We start from the raw sequence: 22,422 nt of genomic DNA on the forward strand, positions 1-22,422 counted from the left end.
ACTGTTGTAACAACAAACACGGACCAGTGTGTTTTCCCAGGAAATGTGTCCCCGCCCTTATTGGCAGCGAGTCAAGGGAGAACTGCCACAGATGCCACGGGCTTGCCACAGACCTGCCGATGCCACTGGGAGGATCTGGCTGTCTCTCGATTTATTGTTAAGCCTATCTATTGCCATTTTGACTATGTTGTCTATTGTGTAAAATAAAAATAAAAATTTTTCCTTTTGTGTGTTTGACAACATATATGAATGGTGCTTTTTACAGGCTGGGAAAAAAAGCTTCAGAATGCAGTGTACAGAGAGCTGCATATGTAAGTAGGCTACCATTCAGACTAAAGCGGTGTTTATGTGTGTAACATGACATACTAGTCATTCACTTCATTAAAGCCTGTTACATACTCCGCAAGAAGAAAGAAGAAAGTTCTCGGTGACAGAGCTGCGAGAAGAAAGTGACGTCATTTTCTTCTCGCAGCTCTTGTTTAGCTGTTCTCGCAGCTTGTTCTCGACACATCGTCCGGGCCGAACTTTCTTCTCGCAGCTTGTCAGAGAACTATTGTGTGATTGGTCGTTTTAAAGAAATAAGGAAAATCAGCTGGCGCTACTGAGTCAGTTACCATGGTAACAACGCATGACGTGTGCCGCGTTGAGGAGTTCGGCACTTGAGTTCTCGTGATGTATGTAATGTCAGACCAGAAAGAACTTCTCGCAGCTCTGTCACCAAGAACTTTGTTCTTTCTTCTCGCGGAGTGTGTAACAGGCTTAAAGCTGGGGTTGAGAGTTTGCGAGAAAACAGCCGTTGGGATTCCAACGCTCTACCTGCTGTAGCTCCTCTCTCCGAACGACAGCTATGCGCGCTCATGTGAATTCAGTTAAGGTGCGGTCCTTATGTGAGATGTCACTGTATGCAAGTTCACGTCTGGTCGTGAGCGCGCTGCAGGAGCGTCACTTCTGCATGAAGTGTCAGCTTCACATAAGCAGTGCAAAATATGCAGCATAAGTTAAACGCTTGTCTAAGACTGTATTGTTAAATCACCTTAGAAACACACAATGCCTAGTGCAAGCGAAGCAGCGTTTCACCGTGAGATTTTGCCAGTGAGCCGCCGCGGGGAAGAACTCCGCGGTTTGACTACTAAAATAATAACCGGGGATATTCTCCCCGTTAGCGATGTCAATGGTCTCTCGGTATTGTCCCGCTCGCGGAGCGGATCGGAGGGTAGGCCTACAGCTCTGCCAACGGAGCAAGAGTGCGCCCGCTTGTTGCTCCACCTGTCAAAACGCCCACGCATAGTATGTCCACTGGCCTTTCATTAAAGCTCACATATTATGCACTTTGCTGTCAATTTTATATGGTCTAGTAGTAATAAGTAGTAGTAATACTTATTTTTATAAGTTTGCTGAAAAACCCGTTCCGATCATTTATTGTAGCAAGCCTCTATACCCTGATTGTCCTCTGGTCTCAGGATGACCTATATTTGTGCGATCTGGCTGGCCCCTCCCACCTCTCTGCCGGGCTTTCTTTATATGTCCATGGGGCTCTCCCACCGTCTCTGCCGTGCTCTCGCGATACTAGAGAGACACTGCGTGACTGCGAACACAGTGTTTACCCGGCCGGAGCTAAGCCATACTTAGAACAGTTTGACATGACCTGACATGATTAAAACCAGTGAAAACAGTAGCTTCAAAGTTTGATTTCTACAGGAATATCTTCCCATCCTTTGTCATGTCAAACGAGTCATTTTCAGACTGCTGTGGGGAATATAAACAGCGTGTTATGAGCAAAACTTAGTGCTACAACCGAAGCTACATGGGCGCTAACGCTAAAAATAAGACTCAGACGATAAAATAAACTAAAAATACCACTAAAATCAGTGAAAAAAATATCTTCAAAGTTGACTTCCACACTATTAAGTTCCAATCCTTTGTCCTGTTAAAAACGAGGCATTTCCAGACTGGTGTGGGTAATAGAATTATGTTTTTATGAGCAAAAGCTGAATGCTTGTCTCGAAGCTAGCTCGGAAGCTACCGGCTAAAAATACCACACAAATCAGTGAAAAAAATATCTTCAAATTTGACTTCCACACTATTAAGTTCCAATCCTTTGTCCTGTTAAAAACGAGGCATTTCCAGACTGGTGTGGGTAATAGAATTATGTTTTTATGAGCAAAAGCTGATTGCTTGTCTCGAAGCTAGCTCGGAAGCTACCGGCTAAAAATACCACAGAAATCAGTGAAAAAAATATCTTCAAAGTTGACTTCCACACTATTAAGTTCCAATCCTTTGTCCTGTTAAAAACGAGGCATTTCCAGACTGGTGTGGGTAGTAGAATTATGTTTTTATGAGCAAAAGCTGAATGCTTGTCCCAAAGCTAAATAGCTATACACCAGTCAGGCAAAAATACCAATAAAAACATTTCTTTCAGTTTCACTGTTTGAAAAAACCCACAAGTAGCTTCCTATCCGTTGTGTTATTAAAAATGAGGCATAGACTGCTGTGGTTAAGATAAATTAGTGGAGTATGAGCACAAGCATTCTGTGTTGGTGTAACATTCAGGCTGTAGGCTACTATGGGCATCTTGTCGCTTAGCGGGGAAAGCAACATGGCTCTCGCTCGGAAAATTTCCTAGAGGATCTCGGGGCCGTGGACCAATAAGAAATGGGGGGGTGGGGTTATCATAGACTACTGCACGGTGGAAATTTCTGGTTACTAATGTGGGGGGGAAGCATGGACATAAAGAAAATATGGGGATGTGGCTGTGCAGTTTATGACGTCATGAACCGCGAGAATTATGAACGGAGTATATTGGGGGGGAGGGGTGGGGGTTTCAGAAAGGGGGAGAGTGAGAAAAGGAGAGATTGTTATTTTTTTTTATATTTTGGCAGTCTCTAGGCACACCGTGGACCCATGGATATGTTGGAACACATTTAAAAAGTGCATTTAGCATAATATGTGACCTTTAAAACATATATGATATATTATGTATATTATAATGAGTCTTAAATAAACACTGCTTTCATTACGACTCTCAGCGCGCATTTCAATGAACCATGGTGTAGTCTACAAAATGATACTGATCTGTGATACTGAACTTGCCCTGCATATGATTTTACTGGCCGCGGGCCATTGGTTATGTCGAACCCTGCATAGATAATACCATGGTATATGGTGCGGCCACACCAAATGCCGTCAAAATGGCTCAACGCGCCCTACGCGCCTACGCAGCTAGTCTTAGCGGGACAGACACAGGGTTCAACATAACTTTTTTTTCCTACTGGCCCGCCGGGCCAGTGGATCCGAGTTTTACTGGCCCTGCACACACTTTTTTTTTCTTCATAATTTAGTGTCAATAATTATAATACCTGTATTAGAAAAATAAAGAAAGATAACCAGATCTAAAGGGAATATCTATACTGTAACAGTATAGATATTCCCTTTAGATTTGGTTATTTTTCTTTTAGTTAATTATATGAAATGTTGATATTGCTCATACACATAATATAAAACCAGGCAAACATATTGAATTAGAAGCCTACAACTGAAAGTATGTTGAAAGAGTCGGCCAGTATTTTAAAGTCCAGTAGTTTGATGGTTGTTTTTATTCTTGAATTTGGGCAGTTTAATGGATAGTTCACCTGCAGAAGTCATGTTCAAACATAAAAAAATAAATAAGAGATGAAGGTCTGATCAGTCTTTGTGGTGTGGTAGGCTGTTTTTATTACTTTCTCTATATGCATTAGGGATGTGAATGTGTCGACCGAATGACCGGTTTTCCACTTGCGCTCAAGTTGACTTTAAAAATAGAATAGAAATCCGAAAATCAGGGGGTTATGCCGTTTTTTTTAATGGGAGATTTCACCGTGTATGTGAGTTCACGTCTGGTCGTGAGCGCGCTGCAGGAGTGTCACTTCTCCATGAAGTGTCAGCTTCATATAAGAGTCCGGTGTGGGACCATTTTTTCAAACTATTGATAAAAAACAATGCAGTGCAAAATATGCAGCATAAGTTAAACGCTCGTCTAAGACTATGACGTTAAATCACCTTAGAAACACACAATGCCTTCGTCCGATCACAGCAGCGTTTCACCGTGTGATCTCGCCAGCGAGTGAGCCGCCGCGCAGAAGAACTGTGGTTTGTGGCTAAAATAATAACCGGGGATATTCTCCCCGTTAGCGATTTCAATGGGAAAGACTTCCGCGATCTGATTGAATGTCTCGAGCCTGAAAACACAGTGCCAAACTGCGCGACTATAGGAACTGTACAGTGAGCGGAGTCCCTCCGTTCGTTTCTGTCTACAACCGACACAATCACCGGAGACGCATTCACAGCGTTTAAATAACGCCTCTCATTTGTATTACCATTGGGGCTTGGATGCAAATACTGTAACATTACGGCGGCAGATAAAGGAAAAGCGCAGTTATCATTTTCTGCACCTCAGCCTCTGCTGTGGGAAGAAAGAAAGGGGGCAAAGCAAGTCGATTAATTTGTGGACTCGCAGGCGGACGGTAGGCAGCTCTGCCAACGGAGCGAGAGTGCACCCGCTTGTTGCCCCGCCTGTCAAAACGCCCACGCATCGGTTGTCCACTGGCCTTTCATTAAAAAATATATTTTATATTAGGTTTATTATATTGAGTCTTAAATAAACACTGCTTTCATTACGACTCTGAACGCGCATTTCAATGAACCATGATGTAGTCTACAAAAAGATACTGAACTGTGATTGGCCAGTCACTGGCCCGGGCGGGACAGTGACTGGCCAATCAACTTGCCCTGCATATGATTTTACTGGCCCCGGGCCATCGGGCTATACGTTATGTCGAACCCTGCAGACATAAGCACCATGTCCTGAGACCTTAACGTATGGGGGACACATTAAATAGCCTTAAAAACCACCATACCAAACACATTTACAGCGGCATTGTGTTCACGGCAGTACAAAATAAAGGCAAGTAGCCTACATTACCCTACCTGGCTGTGACCGGACCGTGGCTGGCGTAGATAAACCGGTGCTTCGCTGTAGGCCTACTTGTCGTGAAAGTTCCCCGGACTTAGCCGTTATGTTTGGGTTCATTATATGGAGGTGGTGGCCGCACACAACCGGGTGAGTTAACTAATGCTATCCGACCAGTACTAACTTGGTTTATTGGCTAAAGCACCGCCGCACATATTCACTGAATTAACCAGGAAGCCCATTCTCCTGGCTCACTTTTCCCACGTCTTCTAACCCCGAGCGGCTTCATACAGCACCAGCCGCCCGCAAATATATTTCCTCCTCTGTGTTTCTCAGCCTCTGTGTACACACTGTCCTCCCACCGTGTTAGTTGTATCCGGGGAATGGTAAATTGAGGGTCCGTTGGTGAAGACATTGCTATTCCCCAGAGGTGTGGACTCGAGTCATGAAATGACTGACATGATGACTTGAGACTCGACTTGACAAAATGTTAAGAGACTTGCAACTTGACTTGGACTTTAACATCAATGACTCGTGACTTGACTTGGACTTGAGCCTTTTGACTTGATAAGACTTGCTACTTTCCCCAAAACACAAAGATTAAAAAGTATATTATTAAGTAGGCCTACCGCTCTGTATCTTTCATCATGTAGCCTAGGCTATTTGTAGCAGAGGAAACTGGTGGATGTACCGGTACCGCGCTGATCTGCTTATCACTGGTTCACTTCAGAGGTGTCGGCCAGAACACCACTTAAGGCCAAAAACGTCAGACTATAAGCATGAGACTAGAAGAGGAGGAGTATGATTTATCCGCTCTATATTTTCCTTCTTTCACAGGCACAGCAGCATATACATCGCGGGAAAAGAACAAAAGCTTACATTCCGCTCGTGAGGAGACGTTAGAACTAGGGATGGGGCCGATTCGATCCAGTATCGGTATCGGGTCCGATATGGCTGAAATCTGCGTATCGGATATCGGTCTGACAGCTCCGATTTAAAAAAATAAAAAATAAAAATTACTTAATTTTTAATTTTTTTTTAAATTTTAATTGTTTTACTATGAAAGAGCGAATGAGCCTCGTGAGCATGCACTGACGTTCGGTGGAGGGAGAGAGGACACCACTTCCTAGCTTTACACATAACATCACCACCATCAAAATTTTTTATAACAATTATGATATCGTATCGGACAGTATCGGTATCGGCCGATATCCAAAACCCAGATATCGGAATCGGATCGGGACTAAAAATAGTGGATCGGTGCATCCCTAGTTAGAACAGCTGTTGCGACCCGTGGCCGTTAATAACATCGATCGGGACTGTATGTAGCCTACTTACTCACACACGGGTGATTCACATAAACTCAAATAAACATGTTTCAACTGTGGAATGATCGACTACTGCGGCAACCTGCACACTCACACATCTGAGAGAGAAGGAAACTTACTAAACAGACTCTCCGGCCGACTGACGTCACGGCCACTAACTGACAGCTAAAATGTCATCCACACTGAACAAAACACATCTTAACACACTATAAGAAATAACAACACTGTAACCTATACACTTTGGGGCCTTTTCTACAGAGTGTCTGTGCGTGTATGTGCTGTCTGCACAACAGTCAATCAAATTAGACGAATGTTGTTTTGATCCGACAGCATTCATCCAATGAAATTGCAGGACAACCAATGAAGAGGAAGTGCTGTCAAACAACGTGCCATTTGGAAAAAATTATACCAAAGATAATTTTGTACGGGTATAAAAACTATGAGGTGGTCAACATGAAACAAATTAACAAATGTGTTTATTCTGTAAAGGAGTGGTTTAAAATGAAGATTAGTATTGCAAAATATGAGTTAAATGTTAAAAATCACTGGTAAATAGTGCAATTGGGAAGTGCAATGTCCGTACAATTTTTTTTCCACTATTTCAATTGCACTTGTTTTAATAAATAAATATAGATTTTAAAAGTGTACATGATGTGGGTAAATATATTATTACTTTTTGGTTAATAGGACTCGAAATTACTCGAAGCTCAAACTGCAGGACTTTGGACTTGACTTGAGACTTGTCAGCATTGACTTAGGACTTGACTCGGGACTTGCCTGTCTTGACTCGAGACTTGACTCGGGACTTGAGGGCAAAGACTTGAGACTGACTTGTGACTTGCTAAACAATGACTTGGTCCCACCTCTGCTATTCGCTGTCCGCCGTAGTAGTGCCAAACAGTAGTGTCAGACTGCTAGGGTCTTGAAGGCTCACGCAACTGACGCATCAACGTCGTTGCCAAGGTGAACGGACAGTCCCACAGCCAATAAGAACGGGGAATCTGAGCCTCGCTCTGATTGGTTAAAATTAACATGAGCGGTGGCAATTTTTGGGGGCAGCACACAGAATCAGGGGGGAGCAAAGTGATGAAAAAATAAATGTTCAGACCACTTCACCTACATATAGCTGAATGACTATTATGACAGTTTTGCCAAATATTACAGTGAAAAAATTACCAACCCTAGCTTTAACCCAGAAATGTTGTTTCATATGAACTTTTATGATTAAAATGTCATCTAGCTTAGAATCAGAATCTCTTTATTGTCATTCGATTGCACTTTGTGCAATTAAATTGGGGAAGAGGCTCTCAAAAATAAGTGCTTTTTTAAAATTCTTATACCTGTTTCAAATCAAATCATCAAATCAGTTTTATTTGTATAGCCCAAAATCACAAACACATTTGTCTCAGTGGGCTTTACATTTCATACAATATGATATACGATACAATATGATACAATATGACACCCTGCCCTTACACCCTTAGCTCGGCTGAGAAAAAACTCCCAGTAAAAACCCTTTACCGGGAATAAAAAATTTAAGAAATCTCAGGGAGAGTCGACAGAGTACGGGATCCCTCTCCCAGGACGGACATGCTGCAATAGATGTCATAAGTAGAGAAAGTCACAAAGGAAGAGGTGATTACATGGTAATACTAAGTAAAGTGCGAATAGTGTGGATGCAGGAAGACTTCAGATGCTGCCAGAGGATCCACACCGTCTCGTCTCCACCAGGGAAAACTAAGGTTTCCATCGCCGGGATTACATCCCACGTCTCCAGGTGGCATCCTTAACCACTGCAACATCTTTCGCGTTGATGGTCCATTCTCAGATGTTACCGGAGGGGGGACCAGATCCACACCGTCTCGTTACGACCAGGGAAAACTGGAAGAGGACAGACAGGCAACCAATGAGCAAAGCAAAAATTAATTTAAAGATTGAACAAGCAAGCGAGTAGAAAGAGTACTATCCTGATGGACGGTGAATCAGTGCTGATGTGAGGCAATAGCAGGCGGGGAGGATCCGTTCCTAGGACAGCTGATTCCGCACAGAACTCGGAGTCAGTCAAGTAGCATGGAGAGTGCTTTGTAGACAGAGGGAGAGAACCCCCGGGGCAACGCTCAGCCAATCATGGAAGATAGACAGAGGAGAACAAATGTCAGAGAAATGGTATCAGTTATGCAATTAGCGTCGGCAGGACAATTTTTCAGTGGGAGGACAACCGGTACTCAGGCCCAGACAAACTGAGACCGAGGCAGCTCATCAGGCTGTTAATAATAACACTATAACAATGGTAAACAATATGAACACAATTAACATTAAATTACATTGATTTACACTCTACCGTTCCCCACCGACACACAATCGGCGCCAGCCCCCCAGACCCAGAGCCTGCCCCCCAGCACCCCGCCCCCAGAGAGCACGCCCCAGTGCGGCACTAGTCTCGAGGAGGACCGGGGCCATAGATAGAGAATAGAGTATAGAATAGAGAAATAGCCAAATGCACTGCTGCCACGAGGAGCAACCACAGCCGAAACCCCCGGAGGGGCGGCCCGTACAGCCCACTCGGGCCCACCGGCCATGCCCAGCCCATGAGGCAAGGCCAGAGGCGCCAAGCACAAAGGGCGCGACGCATCCTCCGCCGCCATCGGCATACCTAGAGCTAGGACCAGCCGGAGGAGCACCGACGCCGGGCAGCGAAAACACAGACGCCAACAGTGACGCCACAGAGCGGACCGCTAGGCAGGGACAAATGGTTAAAAACAGTTTAAAAACAGTTAAAAACTGTTTAAAAGCAGTTAAAAACAGTTAAAACGCAAATTGCATAGATTGCTTCTCAAAAGCAACCAGCGTCTAACGATTAAAAACATCGCAGTGCCCACCTACCAGTGCAACAATTACACAATCTGCACCCGATGCCCCATTTCCACCCCACCCAACGGTCCAGTCAGGCAATAGCACGGCGCCACTGCCGACGCCTGAGCACGCACCCCGACACCACCACCCCCCCGGCCACCCCCAGCCCAGAGCACACCAACGACAGCGGCAGGCAGCGCCGCCGCCCCAGTGCCCCGCCCCCGGCCCAACCCCATCAGCCGACATGACCCACCCAGCCAGGCCCCGCAAGCCGCCGCGACCGCCTGTCCGGAGGCAAGGCATGGTCCCACCCCCCAGCAGCGGTGCGCACGGTCAGATGCCAATTTGCCCCAGCCCGAGCGGCCAGGGCAGCCCACCGGAACAGCCCAAGACCGGCACCTACCCCAGAGCAAACTCCCCCCCAGCAGAGGCCAAAGAACCGACCCCAGACAGGGTGACCCGCCACCGACCCCGCGCCAGCAGAGAGGTGGACGAGCGCTAACCAAAGGTTAATTCAAAGAGATACGTCTTAAGTTTAGACTTGAACACCTCGATAGACTCAGATTGTCTGATCTCTATCGGGAGTGTGTTCCATAACGAAGGAGCTCGATACGAGAAAGCCCTGCTGCCGGCAGCTTTCTTAACTCTGGGGACAGACAGGAGCTCTGCAGTCGTAGACCGTAGTGCCCGTGTTTAATATCAGGAGATTCCAAGCTACCACCAAACTGCTTGATGAAAGGGTCCTTGAACTGCAGTCTGCAGATGATTGCGCATTTGTTGCTAACTCTCCAGAAGAGCTTCAGTATGTCCTTAATGCTGCAGCCAGAGCATACAACAGGATTCGTTAACCATCAGCACCACCAAAACAGAGGTCATTTGTCAATAGAGTGCCAGCCCCCCTTCCACTATGCCTGTCTTTACTGTTGCTGATGAACAGCTATCAGTAGTTCTGTGATTTAAATACCCGACGATGCTCTCTGATTGATAAAGAGGTCCAGAACCGAGTTCAGGCAAGTGTCTAGTGCCTTTGTTTTTCAAAACAAGCACCAAGGTGTCTGTGTACCATGATGTCTGTATCAGCACTCTGCTGTACGGCTGTGGGGCTTGGGTCCCTTACAGCCGCCACCTCAAGTCCCTGGAGAACTTTCACATGCGCTGTCTGCAGCGTATCCTTGGCATCACTTGGCGTGATCATATTCCTCATTCTGAAATCTTTGCAAAGACCAACTGTAGAAGTATTGAGGCTCTGGTCACCCAGCACCAGCTGAGATGGCTTGGACATGTGATGAGTAAGCCCCAGGACCGACTGCCCCGCAGAGTGTTGTACGGCCAGTTAAGATATGGCCATCGCTCGGCTGGGGGGCAGAAGAAAGCTACAAGGACCAGAATGAAGACCACATTTAATAAATGTAACATCAGCCCTGAGGACCTGGAAATGACTGCTGCTGACTGCACCACATGGCGGCAGGTGTGTAAGGACCTGTAGGCTGGAGGAGGACAGGACAGCCAGGAGACAGCAGAGGAGGGACAGGAGGAAAACTCCTGTGGAGCCCTCGGTTTCACTGACACATTTACATGTCCTACTTGTCAGAGGTTGTGTAGGTCTAGGATTGGGTGTATAGCCACATTAAATAGATAGATGTGGAATGATTGGGATGGGTAGTATGGGCATTGTCACTACCTGGAGCTTGCTTGTACGGAGCCTGTGTTTGTTGAAGGTGGCGTTGCTGTTTTTAGGCTGTGACAGCCTTGCAGTAGGATAGGATAGGTTGAATCGGCATCGAAACTACCTGGAGCTTGTTTGTACAGAGCCTGGGTCTGTTGAAGGTACTGTGCTGTTTTAGGCTTTGGTAGCCATTTGATAGGATAGGGAACAAGTAAGTAAGTGAGAAAGTATGTTTTTGTTTATTTTAAATTTTTTCACAAAAAGGTTAAAAGTGGACGTGATCATCGAAATCGATGGACAACCGAGAGAGAGAGAGAGTGTGTGTGTGTGTGCTACTGTAATGTGAAGAATGAACGTTATGCTTTTATTCAGGGCTAATGTGGTTTGTATATGAATATAATATGAACACATTACCCTTCAAAGACCACAGAATCAAAGTACAGCGTGTGTTTTAAACAGAGTGGTTGTGTGATCATGCGGACATGTCTTGTTTTTGTCATCATTATTGACTTTATTGTTTACTTTTGGTTATTTATTTTTTTTCCAAAGGTTTTTTTATTCATCAAAAGATTTGCGAAGCAAATACAGTACAATGATTGAGTTTTTTCCCCTTTTTTCTTCCCCCGAACACACCACGCCCATATCCCACCCCCCCACCCAACCACAAACAATCCTGCATCAAAAAAAAAAAAAAAAAACAGCACACAAAAAGAAAAAAAAAACAATACACAATTTAAAAAAATTACATAAACGAAATACACGCTACAAGAAACAAATAAACAATCGACATGAAAAAACAAAACAAAAAAAAAACATAAAGAAATCAAATTAAATCAGATAAGAGAGGGGAGTGGGTAGCTACTCTTGTATTGTTGTTGTTGGTTTTTTAAAATAATTTAGGAAGGGGCGCCAAATTTTGTCAAATTTATTCTCGGATCCCTGGGTAGTATAACGTATTTTCTCTAAATTCATACATGACATAATGTCTCTAATCCAATGTGAGTGGGAAGGAGGAGCAGGATCTTTCCACTTGAGTAAGATAGCCCTACAAGCAAGTAAAGAGGTGAGGGCCAGTACCTTCAACTTCACTTTAGGCAAGCCCTGATTTGGAGCAATGCCAAAAATTGCAGTGTAACGGCCTCCACACACATCCTGCGTCTACCTCTGGAGCGCGTCGCCTTACCTTACTGCTGCGTCTCTCGCACTTTTCTCGGACACACATGGAAAGTCTTAGCAGCTGCTGCTGCAGCGCTGCTTCTAAAAGAGGTGGCTGGCTTGGCGACAAACAAAAGTAAGTCATCGGCGTATAATGATACCTTATGTTCAATTCCTCCTCTCCATATCCCCTGAATCTGTTTGTTACCGCGAATGGCAATTGCAAGTGGTTCGATTGCAATAGCAAAAAGGAGCGGGCTCAAAGGACAACCCTGCCGGGTCCCACGGTGCAGATCAAAACTACTTGAGTAACGGCTGTTTGTTAATACTGAGGCAGAAGGGCATGCATATAATAATTTAACCCAAGAAGTGAAAACAGGACCCAAACCGAATTTTTCAAGGGTGAAAAACAAATAATTCCATTCTACTCTATCAAATGCTTTTTCAGCATCCATAGAAGCGAGGCATTCTGATTCAATATTTCTCGGGGAATATAAAATGTTCATTAGCCGGCGGGTATTATAAAATGATTGGCGTCCCTTTATAAACCCAGTTTGGTTGGGGGATATGATAGAGGGGAGAGCATCCTCCAATCTATGGGCGAGAATTTTAGCAAGTATCTTCACATCCGTATTTAATAGTGAAATTGGTCGGTATGATGCACAATCTAGAGGATCTTTATCCTTTTTTAACAACAAGGAAATACAGGCCTGGTAGAACGAAGGCGGGAGTTTACCTGAGTCAAATGAGTCTGAGAATACTGAACATAAAAAATGCGATAATTCGGCTGAAAATTTCTTAAAAAAGTCAGATGGAAGTCCGCCTGGACCAGGAGATTTGCCTGATTGCATAGATGTTATTGCTGCAAAAATTTCTTTCTGAGTAATAGGTGCCTCAAGGCTATATCTCAGGTCCTGAGAAAGGGAAGGCATGTTCAGGCCACTGAAAAAGGTTTCCATCACTGTTGCGTCTACTGTACAATCAGAACTATACAAATTTGAATAGAATGTTTTGAACTTTTCGTTTATCGTTTTTTGACAGGAAAAATAAACACTCAAGAGGTTTTTACACTGAGGTTAACTTTAATTACTGAAAATAACCATAATAATCCAAAATTATTGTTTTGTGATCACCCCTTATTAGAACCAAATGGCTGGAAAAAGTTTTGATTAACAGCCTTGAAAAGTGTTCTCTAACTGCTCTCTCTTACCGTTGAGGGTAAAATACCAGCACTCTTATTGGTGTTTAGATTAAGTTGAACATTGTTTAACGCACTGAGACCTTGAGTCATTGAATATGCCCCTTAGGTTTCGCGTGAAGAGAAAAGACAGCAGACCATTGCTGCGATGCATGTTCTGACTTCCCAGCTCTCTCATGGTGAGAGGTCTTTTTTAGGACGAATCTAACAGTTACATTAATTTGGGTTTAATTTGCCAGCGGACTTCTGTCAAGCACTTTGACGCAACTCTTTCTGAACACAGTACGTTTGTTGCTTCAGTCCCTCAAAGCTGTCAGACTTTTCATGGTTTCATTATTTACTGTCATTGTTTGACCTCCCCTCAACACTCACTCACTCACTCACTCACTCACTCACTCACTCACTCACTCACTCACTCACTCACTCACTCACTCACTCACTCACTCACTCACACTCTCTCTCGTGTTTGCTTATTCTAGCCAGCTGCCCCCGAGCCATCCCGCGGCCCCTCCTGAACATCTCAAAGAGCCGCTGGCCTACATGCGCAAGGCACAGGTCTGTCTGTCTCCTCATATCTCAGTCATTCTTTACTTGTTCCTCTTCTACCTCTCCTGTATTTTTGTTTTTGCATAGAGACGTAGCCAATTGCTTCTTTATTCCCCATATGTGACATGGTATCTGAAGCCAAATGTGTTTGTGTGTGTGTGTGTGTGTGTTTGTGTGCGTGTGCTCTCTCACACAGGCCAGCTGGGAGAAGCGTGTCCTCAAAAGCCTCAACAGCATGAGTACAGAGCTGGAAGTGCCCCTGGCTCGCATGGTAGCTGTAATATTGTCAACCACAGCTAACGTTAGCATCAATACAACACCTCTTAATGGAGGTTCTCTGGCAACATGTTATCTAATGCAAAAGCCTTCATAATGTTGCATTTTTTCATATCTGCATCATTCTTCTCAAAGTGCATCTTATTACTTCTATTTTTATCCTATTATCCCTAAGCTGAATGAGCTGTGGCAAAGTTTAACATTATCCAAGTCTATGTAAGTCGTGTTTAGAAAGAGTTAGCAATGGTTCTGTAGACTGTGTAGCAGCCAGTGCGGTCTGGATGGTTTGCTTCTGTCCACACACTAAGGCCCGGGACACATATCCTGCGTCTAATGCGTGTTTGCGTCTGCCTTTTTTTTCCGGCGACCGTGTTAACAGATTAGAGCAACCACACATCACACCGCCGATGCCCGTTGGAGGAGCGTCTGCAGCGACACACCATTTCACCTCAGGAGACTCGGGTCTATCTGCTTTAACTGATAGAGAAATACTTTGTTGACTTCATACTAGCAGCTTTCGCTGTAGTTTCCCCATTTCCTGGTTTGTCTCTTTCAAAATAAAACTTCCCACAAGCACAAATGTGGAAAAGAATGCAATGAGGCACACGGATTACTGTCGACACTCAATATTAAAGGTGCTGTAAGCGGAATGGTTCTTTTAGCTAACTTCCTGTCAGTTACTGCAGTTAGCGGTTGTAGCGTTCTCTCTTGTGATTGGATATTAATTTTGGGATCCACCGAAAGGTTTATTTGCCGATTACATGCATAGCAGCTGACTGAGAGATCAGCTTTATGAAACACGCATATTATGTAAGTGATCACTGTATGAATAAAGAGCGATTTAACACTTATATTAACATAAATAAACCGCTTACTTCACCTTTAATAATTTGTAACTGTATTACAGTTTTTTTCGATCGCTAAACCACAGTGGGCACAACTGTAGCTCGATGTGCAAAACTCTAACTACAGTCTGCACTACCAACAGTCATTGGAGCTGAACAGTTCACTTCACCTGCAAAACAGGTTCAGTGCAGCAAACACTATGAACCAGCCGCATTGAGATAACACACACTGTCACTCAGAACCTGCTCAGAGTACAAACACTAGCATCAAACCCCAATACACAAATTACAAACTTTTAATTTTTTTTAGGAAAACAAAAAGAAATTAAAATCAGAAGTTTGCTTCAATAGATACACATTTTGTATACTTTATTGAAAACATTTCCAAATGTAGTATTTTTAAATATTCTAAAATTGTAATACAGAAATCAATTCCTGTAATGTTGTCATTTACTGTAAGGATGCAACTCTAAGCTGTTTGTTTGCTGGAAAATTCGTATTACAGATGCAACTTTAGTTTTTTGCAGATTGGGTTGCACTCTCAACCCTGCCTCTCTCAATGAGAGACCATGATTCACAACAGGGTCTATCAGTGTTGCCCTTACTGTATTTCATCAGACATTACAGCTCTATGTCTTCTAGGTCTTCCTCCACACATCCACACTCTCACTGCCACTCTTCTACCTCCAACAACCTGTCTTCCTGGGTCCATTTCCAAAAAAAAATATATTTTTGAGCTTTCCCTTTATACTGTATATATGTTCACTAACAAGTCTAAACAAGACATCTTAGTGTTTGAGTTGAAATTGCAATCCGCAGTGTTTGAAAGGGATTACTTCTGTTTTGAATGTGTGGTTTATAGTTGTGGCAGCAGTGTGTTAGCATTTGAAAAAAGTGCTGGAAATCCACAGTGTTGTGCAGGCTGTGGTTAAGCCATGAGATAGGTGTGTAGAGTTTTGAAGGTTGTGTATAAGCAATGAAAAACAAGCTAAAACATACGGTGGCGCTGAGCATTCACCAAATAAAAAAAAGTTTCAGAGCAGGATCTCGTAATTACGAGATAATATCTCGTAATTACGAGATAAGGATCTCGTAATTACGAGATAAGTATCTCGTAATTACGAGATAAGTATCTCGTAATTACGAGATAAATATCTCGTAATTACGAGATAAGGATCTCGTAATTACGAGATAAGGATCACCCTCTCATTCATCAATAACGATGTGTGTGTGTGTGTGTGTGTGTGTGTGTGTGTGTGTGTGTGTGTGTGTGTGTGTGTGTTTGTGTGCAGACGAGGTGAACCTAGCCATAGGAAAACGTAGGCAATAGCCTTGGTTTCCGGACTACAATGGGCCCCATAATCAATACAATTATTTTAAATATTTGTTTACTGTTCATTCATTAATCAGCGATCGCATTGGGAAATGAGGGACACACTTTCACTTTGTATATGCAGTTTGTTCATTATGAGCCACCGGAGCCACCGTACTGTGTTGCCTCATCCAATCAGAATGCCCGGTGGGCTAGTTCACTTTTACCTCCTGTTTGTTACTGTATCGGAACGCAGTTTTATTGAATGCTTTGATTAAATGCAGTCGTTAAACTCGGTGTAATCCATGACTCATACAAACACATAAGAACTTTCTACAAGGAGGGCATGACAATGATAGCCATGTCAACTTTGTGCAGATATGCAGTCACTGGGACTATTCAGGAGAAAAGCCCAGTCGGACCTCAGCAGCTGATCACGGGCGTAAAGCCGAAAGTGTGTCCCTCAGTAGCCTACCCGATGCGATCGCTGATTAATGAATGAACAGTAGCCTAAACAAATATTTAAAATAAGTTTATTGATTATGGGGCCCATTGTAGTCCGGAAACCAAGGCTATTGCCTACGTTTTCCTATGGCTAGGTTCACCTCGTCTGCACACAAATACACACACACAGACATCGTTATTGATGAATGAGAGGGCGATCCTTATCTCGTAATTACGAGATCCTTATCTCGTAATTACGAGATCTTTATCTCGTAATTACGAGATAATTATCTCGTAATTACGAGATATTATCTCGTAATTACGAGATACTTATCTCGTAATTACGAGATCCTGCAGTGAAACTTTTTTTTATTTGGTGAATGCTCAGCGCCACCGTAAAAACAAGCTACAGTTTGGTCCGAGTGAACCGCTGCTCTGCATACTGTTGTTAGAGTTTTGCACCTGTCGTTCCAGTTGTGCCCACTGTGGTTTAGCAATCGTAGAAAACTGTAAAACAACTTCTCATGAATGGGAATTATCAAAGTAAAACGGAGAGAGAGACGCAGCAGTAACAGTCGCAGACGCGCTCCAGAGGTAGATGTGTGTCCCGGGTGTAAGATTGGTATCCATCCATTCAAAATCAAATTTTTGATGTGACATTTCAAAGATTGTTTGTGTTTTAGCTGTATGGGTTTGTTGAAATGTTCATTCTGCCCACGCAGAGGGCTGCAGTGGAGCAGAAGGAGCTGGCCAATAAATGGAACGAGATGGGCACAGATGAACCAGGTGTGGAGACATTACCAAGGACTTTGGCCCATGTGCATTCTTTTTAGGAAAGATAAGTGCTGATGTGTCAGAGCGCTGGTGCATCTGTCTGAGCTTGACAGATCTCTCAACCAGATCTACCACTTCTGTGTTTTTTTGTGTGTTGTTTTATTTACTAGTATCCAGGAAGGTTTTCTTAGGAATTGGGCTATATTCTGCAACTTCTAAAGTTAAATAGAATAAAGAGTAGTTTCCCAGATGTTGATTCTGTTTTAATTTTTATTTTTTTCTCTGTCTTATCAGATACGCTTCAAAGGTCTCAATCATGGTCTTAGGGTGAAATAACATTGTTAATAATAAGCAGACAAGCTTCTGCAGTGGAGAATCGTTCTAGCTAAAGTGTATGTAAGGGTATGTTTTTAGGACGTATGCAGTGTATTGATTTTATATTGATTGTTAAGAATGTGTTAGCATTTTGTTTCAGTAGACACATCTCAGACCTCAATGTAGAAACCCTCAGTTTCTCTCAATGAACCCAGCGTTTGCATGTCTAGCCAGTACATTTTACAAAGAACATTTAGCCTTGTGTCCTGACAATGCTATCACAGCTCAGCCAGAGTATAATAACAATTAGGATGTGCCGTCACACGGCTATAAACACTTTGGACTGTGAATATAGAAGCTGTCCAGACAGCGATAAGGAGCAGCACCTCTCCTTCCGTCCCAAGCTTAATGTGCCCTCCTTCTGGGGATGACATGGCCCTTGAGTTTACTAAAGCTGCCCTGTGCTGTTTTATGTGCAAGTGTCACTAAAGTATATGTTTAAGCTCAAGTTGATTAAATGGACTTTACGGTTCTATCAATTTGTATAGTCTGTTTTTACACCTATTAAACCTGATCTGAATTTGCATGTGTATACATTGTGAGTATGTATCAGCTGGCTGTCACACTTACAAAGTGTGACTAGTAAGTGGTGCTATTGAGTAATGTATTCTAGAGATACATTAATGTCTTTGTGTCTCTGTAGATTTAAGTCGCTTTAGGCCTGTCTATGCCCCCAAAGACTTTCTGGAGGTAAGTCAGTTTCTCACAGCTCAAAGTATTAAGTGCAGTTCTTCTAAATTAAAGGAGAGCTAGACATTTAAAGGTTGAGTCAGCGATTCTGGAGACAAACATTTTATGTTCAAATCAGTGAATATCTTCTCACGATCTGTTACCTGTCCGTACTGTCTGCGCGCTGAAAACAAATCATTGGGAGATTTCGTCAACAAGCATTCCCCAGAATCTCTGACTCCACCTTTTAAGAAAAAAATAATCCATTCTAACTACATGATCTTTGTCTATGCAGGTGTTAATCAGCATGAGAAACCCAAATCACGATAGCAGCGAGGACGTGAGCACCAGGAGCCACTGGGGTCTCATCCAGGTCCCCCTCAATGTCAGAGACATCCCACAGCTGGTAGGAACAAAGTGCCTGTATGGATCATTGGGATTCATAATTTTTTGTGCTTATGTGCTAAGGTTTTGTCCATTAGTGGCCTTTTGAGTTCAACAAATATATAACAGTATATCCTTTTACCATACACTAGGAAATGTTTTTTGAAATCTTCAAATCTGTCGTGGTGTTTTTCCCCTGTTAAACTCTCAGAGACAGGCCTACTCAGAGCTGAACCTAAACAACGGGCAATTGGGGATTGATGACCATGCACACATCCATCCAGGTATTCACCAAGAAGTGCAAATACACTTAGCCTCCGAAAGAAAACCAATGATTCTAAGTTTAATTAACAATACCACTTTCATGTCAGCTGTTAAACATGGCGATGCAGCCAACTACTGCTTGGCTTAGCTGAGCTTAGCTTAGCATAAAGACAGGAAAAAGCTAGCCTGACTCTTTCCAAAGGTAACAAAATCAACCTACCAGCACCATTTTTCTAAAATATATTTTTTTAGGTATTTTAACTTTTTATTGACAGTTGAGAGGAGTGAGTACAGAGTGGAAATAGGGAGAGAGAAGTGGATGACATGCAGTAAAGGTCCCCGGGTCGGACTAGAACCCGCGACAACTGCGACAAGGATATATTCTCACTAATATTGTTTGATAGGTCTAAGAAGAGAAATACTTTTAATATATATTAATCCTTAATATACTAAATACTTTATTAAAGAGCACCTATTATGCTTTTTCATCTTTTCTGACCTATACATGCTGTTATGATGTTATACAGTCATGCTAAATGATACCAAAGTGTCAGATAATGACATACATGCATTTTAGACAAATTCCCTGCTTACTGTCTGGGGTGGCTGCAGGTGGCTGAGCACAGCCTAAACACTCCGATGCCGTTCGCGGCAGCCTAGTGTCTAGTTTCCGGGTTTTATCTACGTAGATAAAGCGGATTTTCCATGTACGGTCATGCTGCTGCACGCTCAGACATGTTCCTGTCCCAGGCCCCCAGGATTGTGCCTTCTGTCAGAATCCAGCAGTGCTCAGTGGCCAAGCCTGGTATCAATGGGCTGTGGATGGGGCTGTAGGAGGGGCTTATTTTCAAAGGGTCCGGACCCAGATATCCCCGTGGACTACACTACAAGCGGCGAACAAGGATATCAATCATATATATACTTATATACTTATACTTATCTTTAGACCATGTACTAATACAATTTAAGTTTTCTCATTTCAAAACTCCACCTCAAGCGTTTTATTAGCCCCAACGGCTTTCAGTTTCAGCCGTTTGTTTTTGCGGGAGAAGGAGGGGTGGGCAGCCGTGGGCAGCTGAACCGAGTCGTAGTGAAACAAATGTATGAAAACTAATTCTAACTCATTCTGATTAGGCAATTGCTTTGACAGCCACACATTTGGTCTTATAATTAAACTTTAAAAAGCTCACTTAGGCATTTGAACATTTGTTTGCTTTATTTCAATAGATAACATAAGAACTTTGCTCACTCCCTAACAGCAAACGCTACAAAACAGGGCTAACCCACTATTTGGTTTAGCTAACATAAGCTAATATTGCTGCCCTGATGGCAGGAGGAATCTTCGTTCAGAACTTGTTAATCACTATATTACTTTACAACAACGGGGTGTCATTTTAAGATTACATATAGAGAATCATCGGGGATAAGTAACTTATACTTCCAAGGTCGATAAACAATGCAACTGTGCTCGTCCCCGCTTAGCTTACAAACATTCATATTAGAATGTTACACTGCTTTCTTCATCCGGAACGTCAGTGAAACGTACACTGCGCGTCATGCTTTAGGGGCGTGTTAGGCACCCATGAAAGCCAGGAAGTAATGGAAAGAATTCTTCCTGGATGTTGCCCTCGCCTAGGCAACGCATGTCAGCGTCCTCACCCCCCCACGCTGACATTTGTTGCCTAGGCGACTGTCTTAGAAAGCACTGCAGTAAATAAAAGTATTAATGTATAGGCCTACACATATGAATGACTGGTGTAGCCGTAGCGGGCTATCAAAGATGGCGGCCGTTCTGCGCATGCGGTCCTCATATCGTGCAGGCTCCTCAGATCGTGTAGCGACACCCTGCGCCAATGAGCAACTTTAATAGGAATGAATGCGCGTCACATTCGAACGGTTTTTAATCCGCTGTCCATTTCTTTATAGGTCCATGCCCTGTCCCCCTCTCCCCGCTCACACAGGCCCCCAGGACTGTGCCTTTTCCGAGCAGCCAGCATGGCCAGGTGGCCACGCCTGGTATTACACGCTTTGACTGTCTGGGACGGGTCCGTAAAACAAAATGGAGATCATAGGGTGCCGACCCCATTCATTCTCAATACAATTTCGTCAAACAAGAATGTATCTCCGCTAAATTTTTCTGGATATCAAAGGCTTATACTTTTCTATAGACCATGTACTAATAGGATGGAAATTTTCGCTTTTCAAAACGCCACCGAAAGCGTTTTATAGACGTTTTGTTTTCAGTTTTAGCCGTTAGGGGTGGAGCCGCTAAAAGGAGTCGTAGTGAAACAACCGTTGCTTCGGCCGGCCCGGCCTCCGATGGCGGGAGGAATCTTTGTTTATCACTATATTACTTTACAACGACGGGGTGTAATTTAAAGATTACATACAGAGAATCATCGGGGATTAGTAATTTATACTTCAATGGTCGATAAACAATGCAACTGTGCTCGTCCCGCTTAGCTTAATGCACGGACATATTATAAACCAAACCATAAAACAACATAGGCTATATAAAACAAGTATTCAGGCTAAATTAAACTGGTTGTTGTAGGCCTAAATGTTTTGTGAGTCTTTCATCGACGGCTTATTTCAGACTGTGTGGAGTGGACACACCATACGCTTGTGTATGTGGGGTGGTGGCTATGGCGCTGCTGCAGCCGAGGCTTCAGTCGCCATTCGTAGCGAAAATTAAAGTGAAAATGAATGACTGCCGGCTGCCACTAACATTCATGGAGGTTTTGGTGCGCGCGCAGGGTTATAAGTAAGACTTCTGCAAATTACAAGCTTTTCTGTTCTTTTTCCGCGAACTCCCGACCCAGACTCACACACGGAAGAAGCTACTAGAGGTCGCGCAGCTGGGCTAGGAAGTGCTAGATTCCGGTTTCTGCTTCAAAATAAAAGTCAGAATTGACTGGACTTTTAGCCGTTTTGCCAGTTAAATGATTTTAATATTAAATTACGCTGTAGGACATGTTCCATTTGAATTAACAGTAACTTAACTGCGAGCCATATGTATAGTTTGTGGTGTTTCAGTTGTTCTAACATTACTAGTTGATTCAACAGCATGTGAAAAAACCACAACGTTTGCTAGGCCATGACGAGTGTTAATCGCGCGATAAAAACATGATCGCCGTTAAAATGGGTTTGCGTTAACGCCGTTAATAATGTGTTAAACTGACAGCACTAATTATAACGTTACACTGCTCGAGAATGAGTAACGTCAGTGAAACGTACCCTGCGTGTCATGCTTTAGGGGCGTGTTAGGCACCCATGAAGCAGAAAGTCACTTCCTTTTGGCTTTTCTGCACCAATGAGCAGCTTTCATAGGAATGAATGGGCGCCATGTTTCAATCCGGTGTCCATTTCTTTATATGTCCATGCGCTC

At 43.4% G+C, this 22,422-nt stretch overlaps 1 protein-coding gene across 2 annotated transcripts in view; it reads left to right on the forward strand.

Annotated features, from left to right (window-relative positions):
- Window positions 1-22,422, forward strand: part of tbc1d19 (TBC1 domain family, member 19) — a 57,557-nt gene that overhangs the window by 4,032 nt on the left and 31,103 nt on the right. For both annotated transcript variants that reach the window (XM_080051779.1, XM_080051780.1), the window contains exons 3-9: window positions 266-311; window positions 13,625-13,700; window positions 13,888-13,962; window positions 17,291-17,354; window positions 18,361-18,407; window positions 18,682-18,792; window positions 18,982-19,054. In XM_080051779.1, the coding sequence (XP_079907905.1) occupies window positions 266-311; window positions 13,625-13,700; window positions 13,888-13,962; window positions 17,291-17,354; window positions 18,361-18,407; window positions 18,682-18,792; window positions 18,982-19,054 (492 nt within the window). The remainder of the gene's footprint in view (window positions 1-265; window positions 312-13,624; window positions 13,701-13,887; window positions 13,963-17,290; window positions 17,355-18,360; window positions 18,408-18,681; window positions 18,793-18,981; window positions 19,055-22,422) is intronic.

Source organism: Ammodytes marinus (genome assembly GCF_949987685.1).
Source record: "Ammodytes marinus genome assembly, chromosome: 23".
NCBI classification, from domain to species: Eukaryota; Metazoa; Chordata; class Actinopteri; order Uranoscopiformes; family Ammodytidae; genus Ammodytes; species Ammodytes marinus.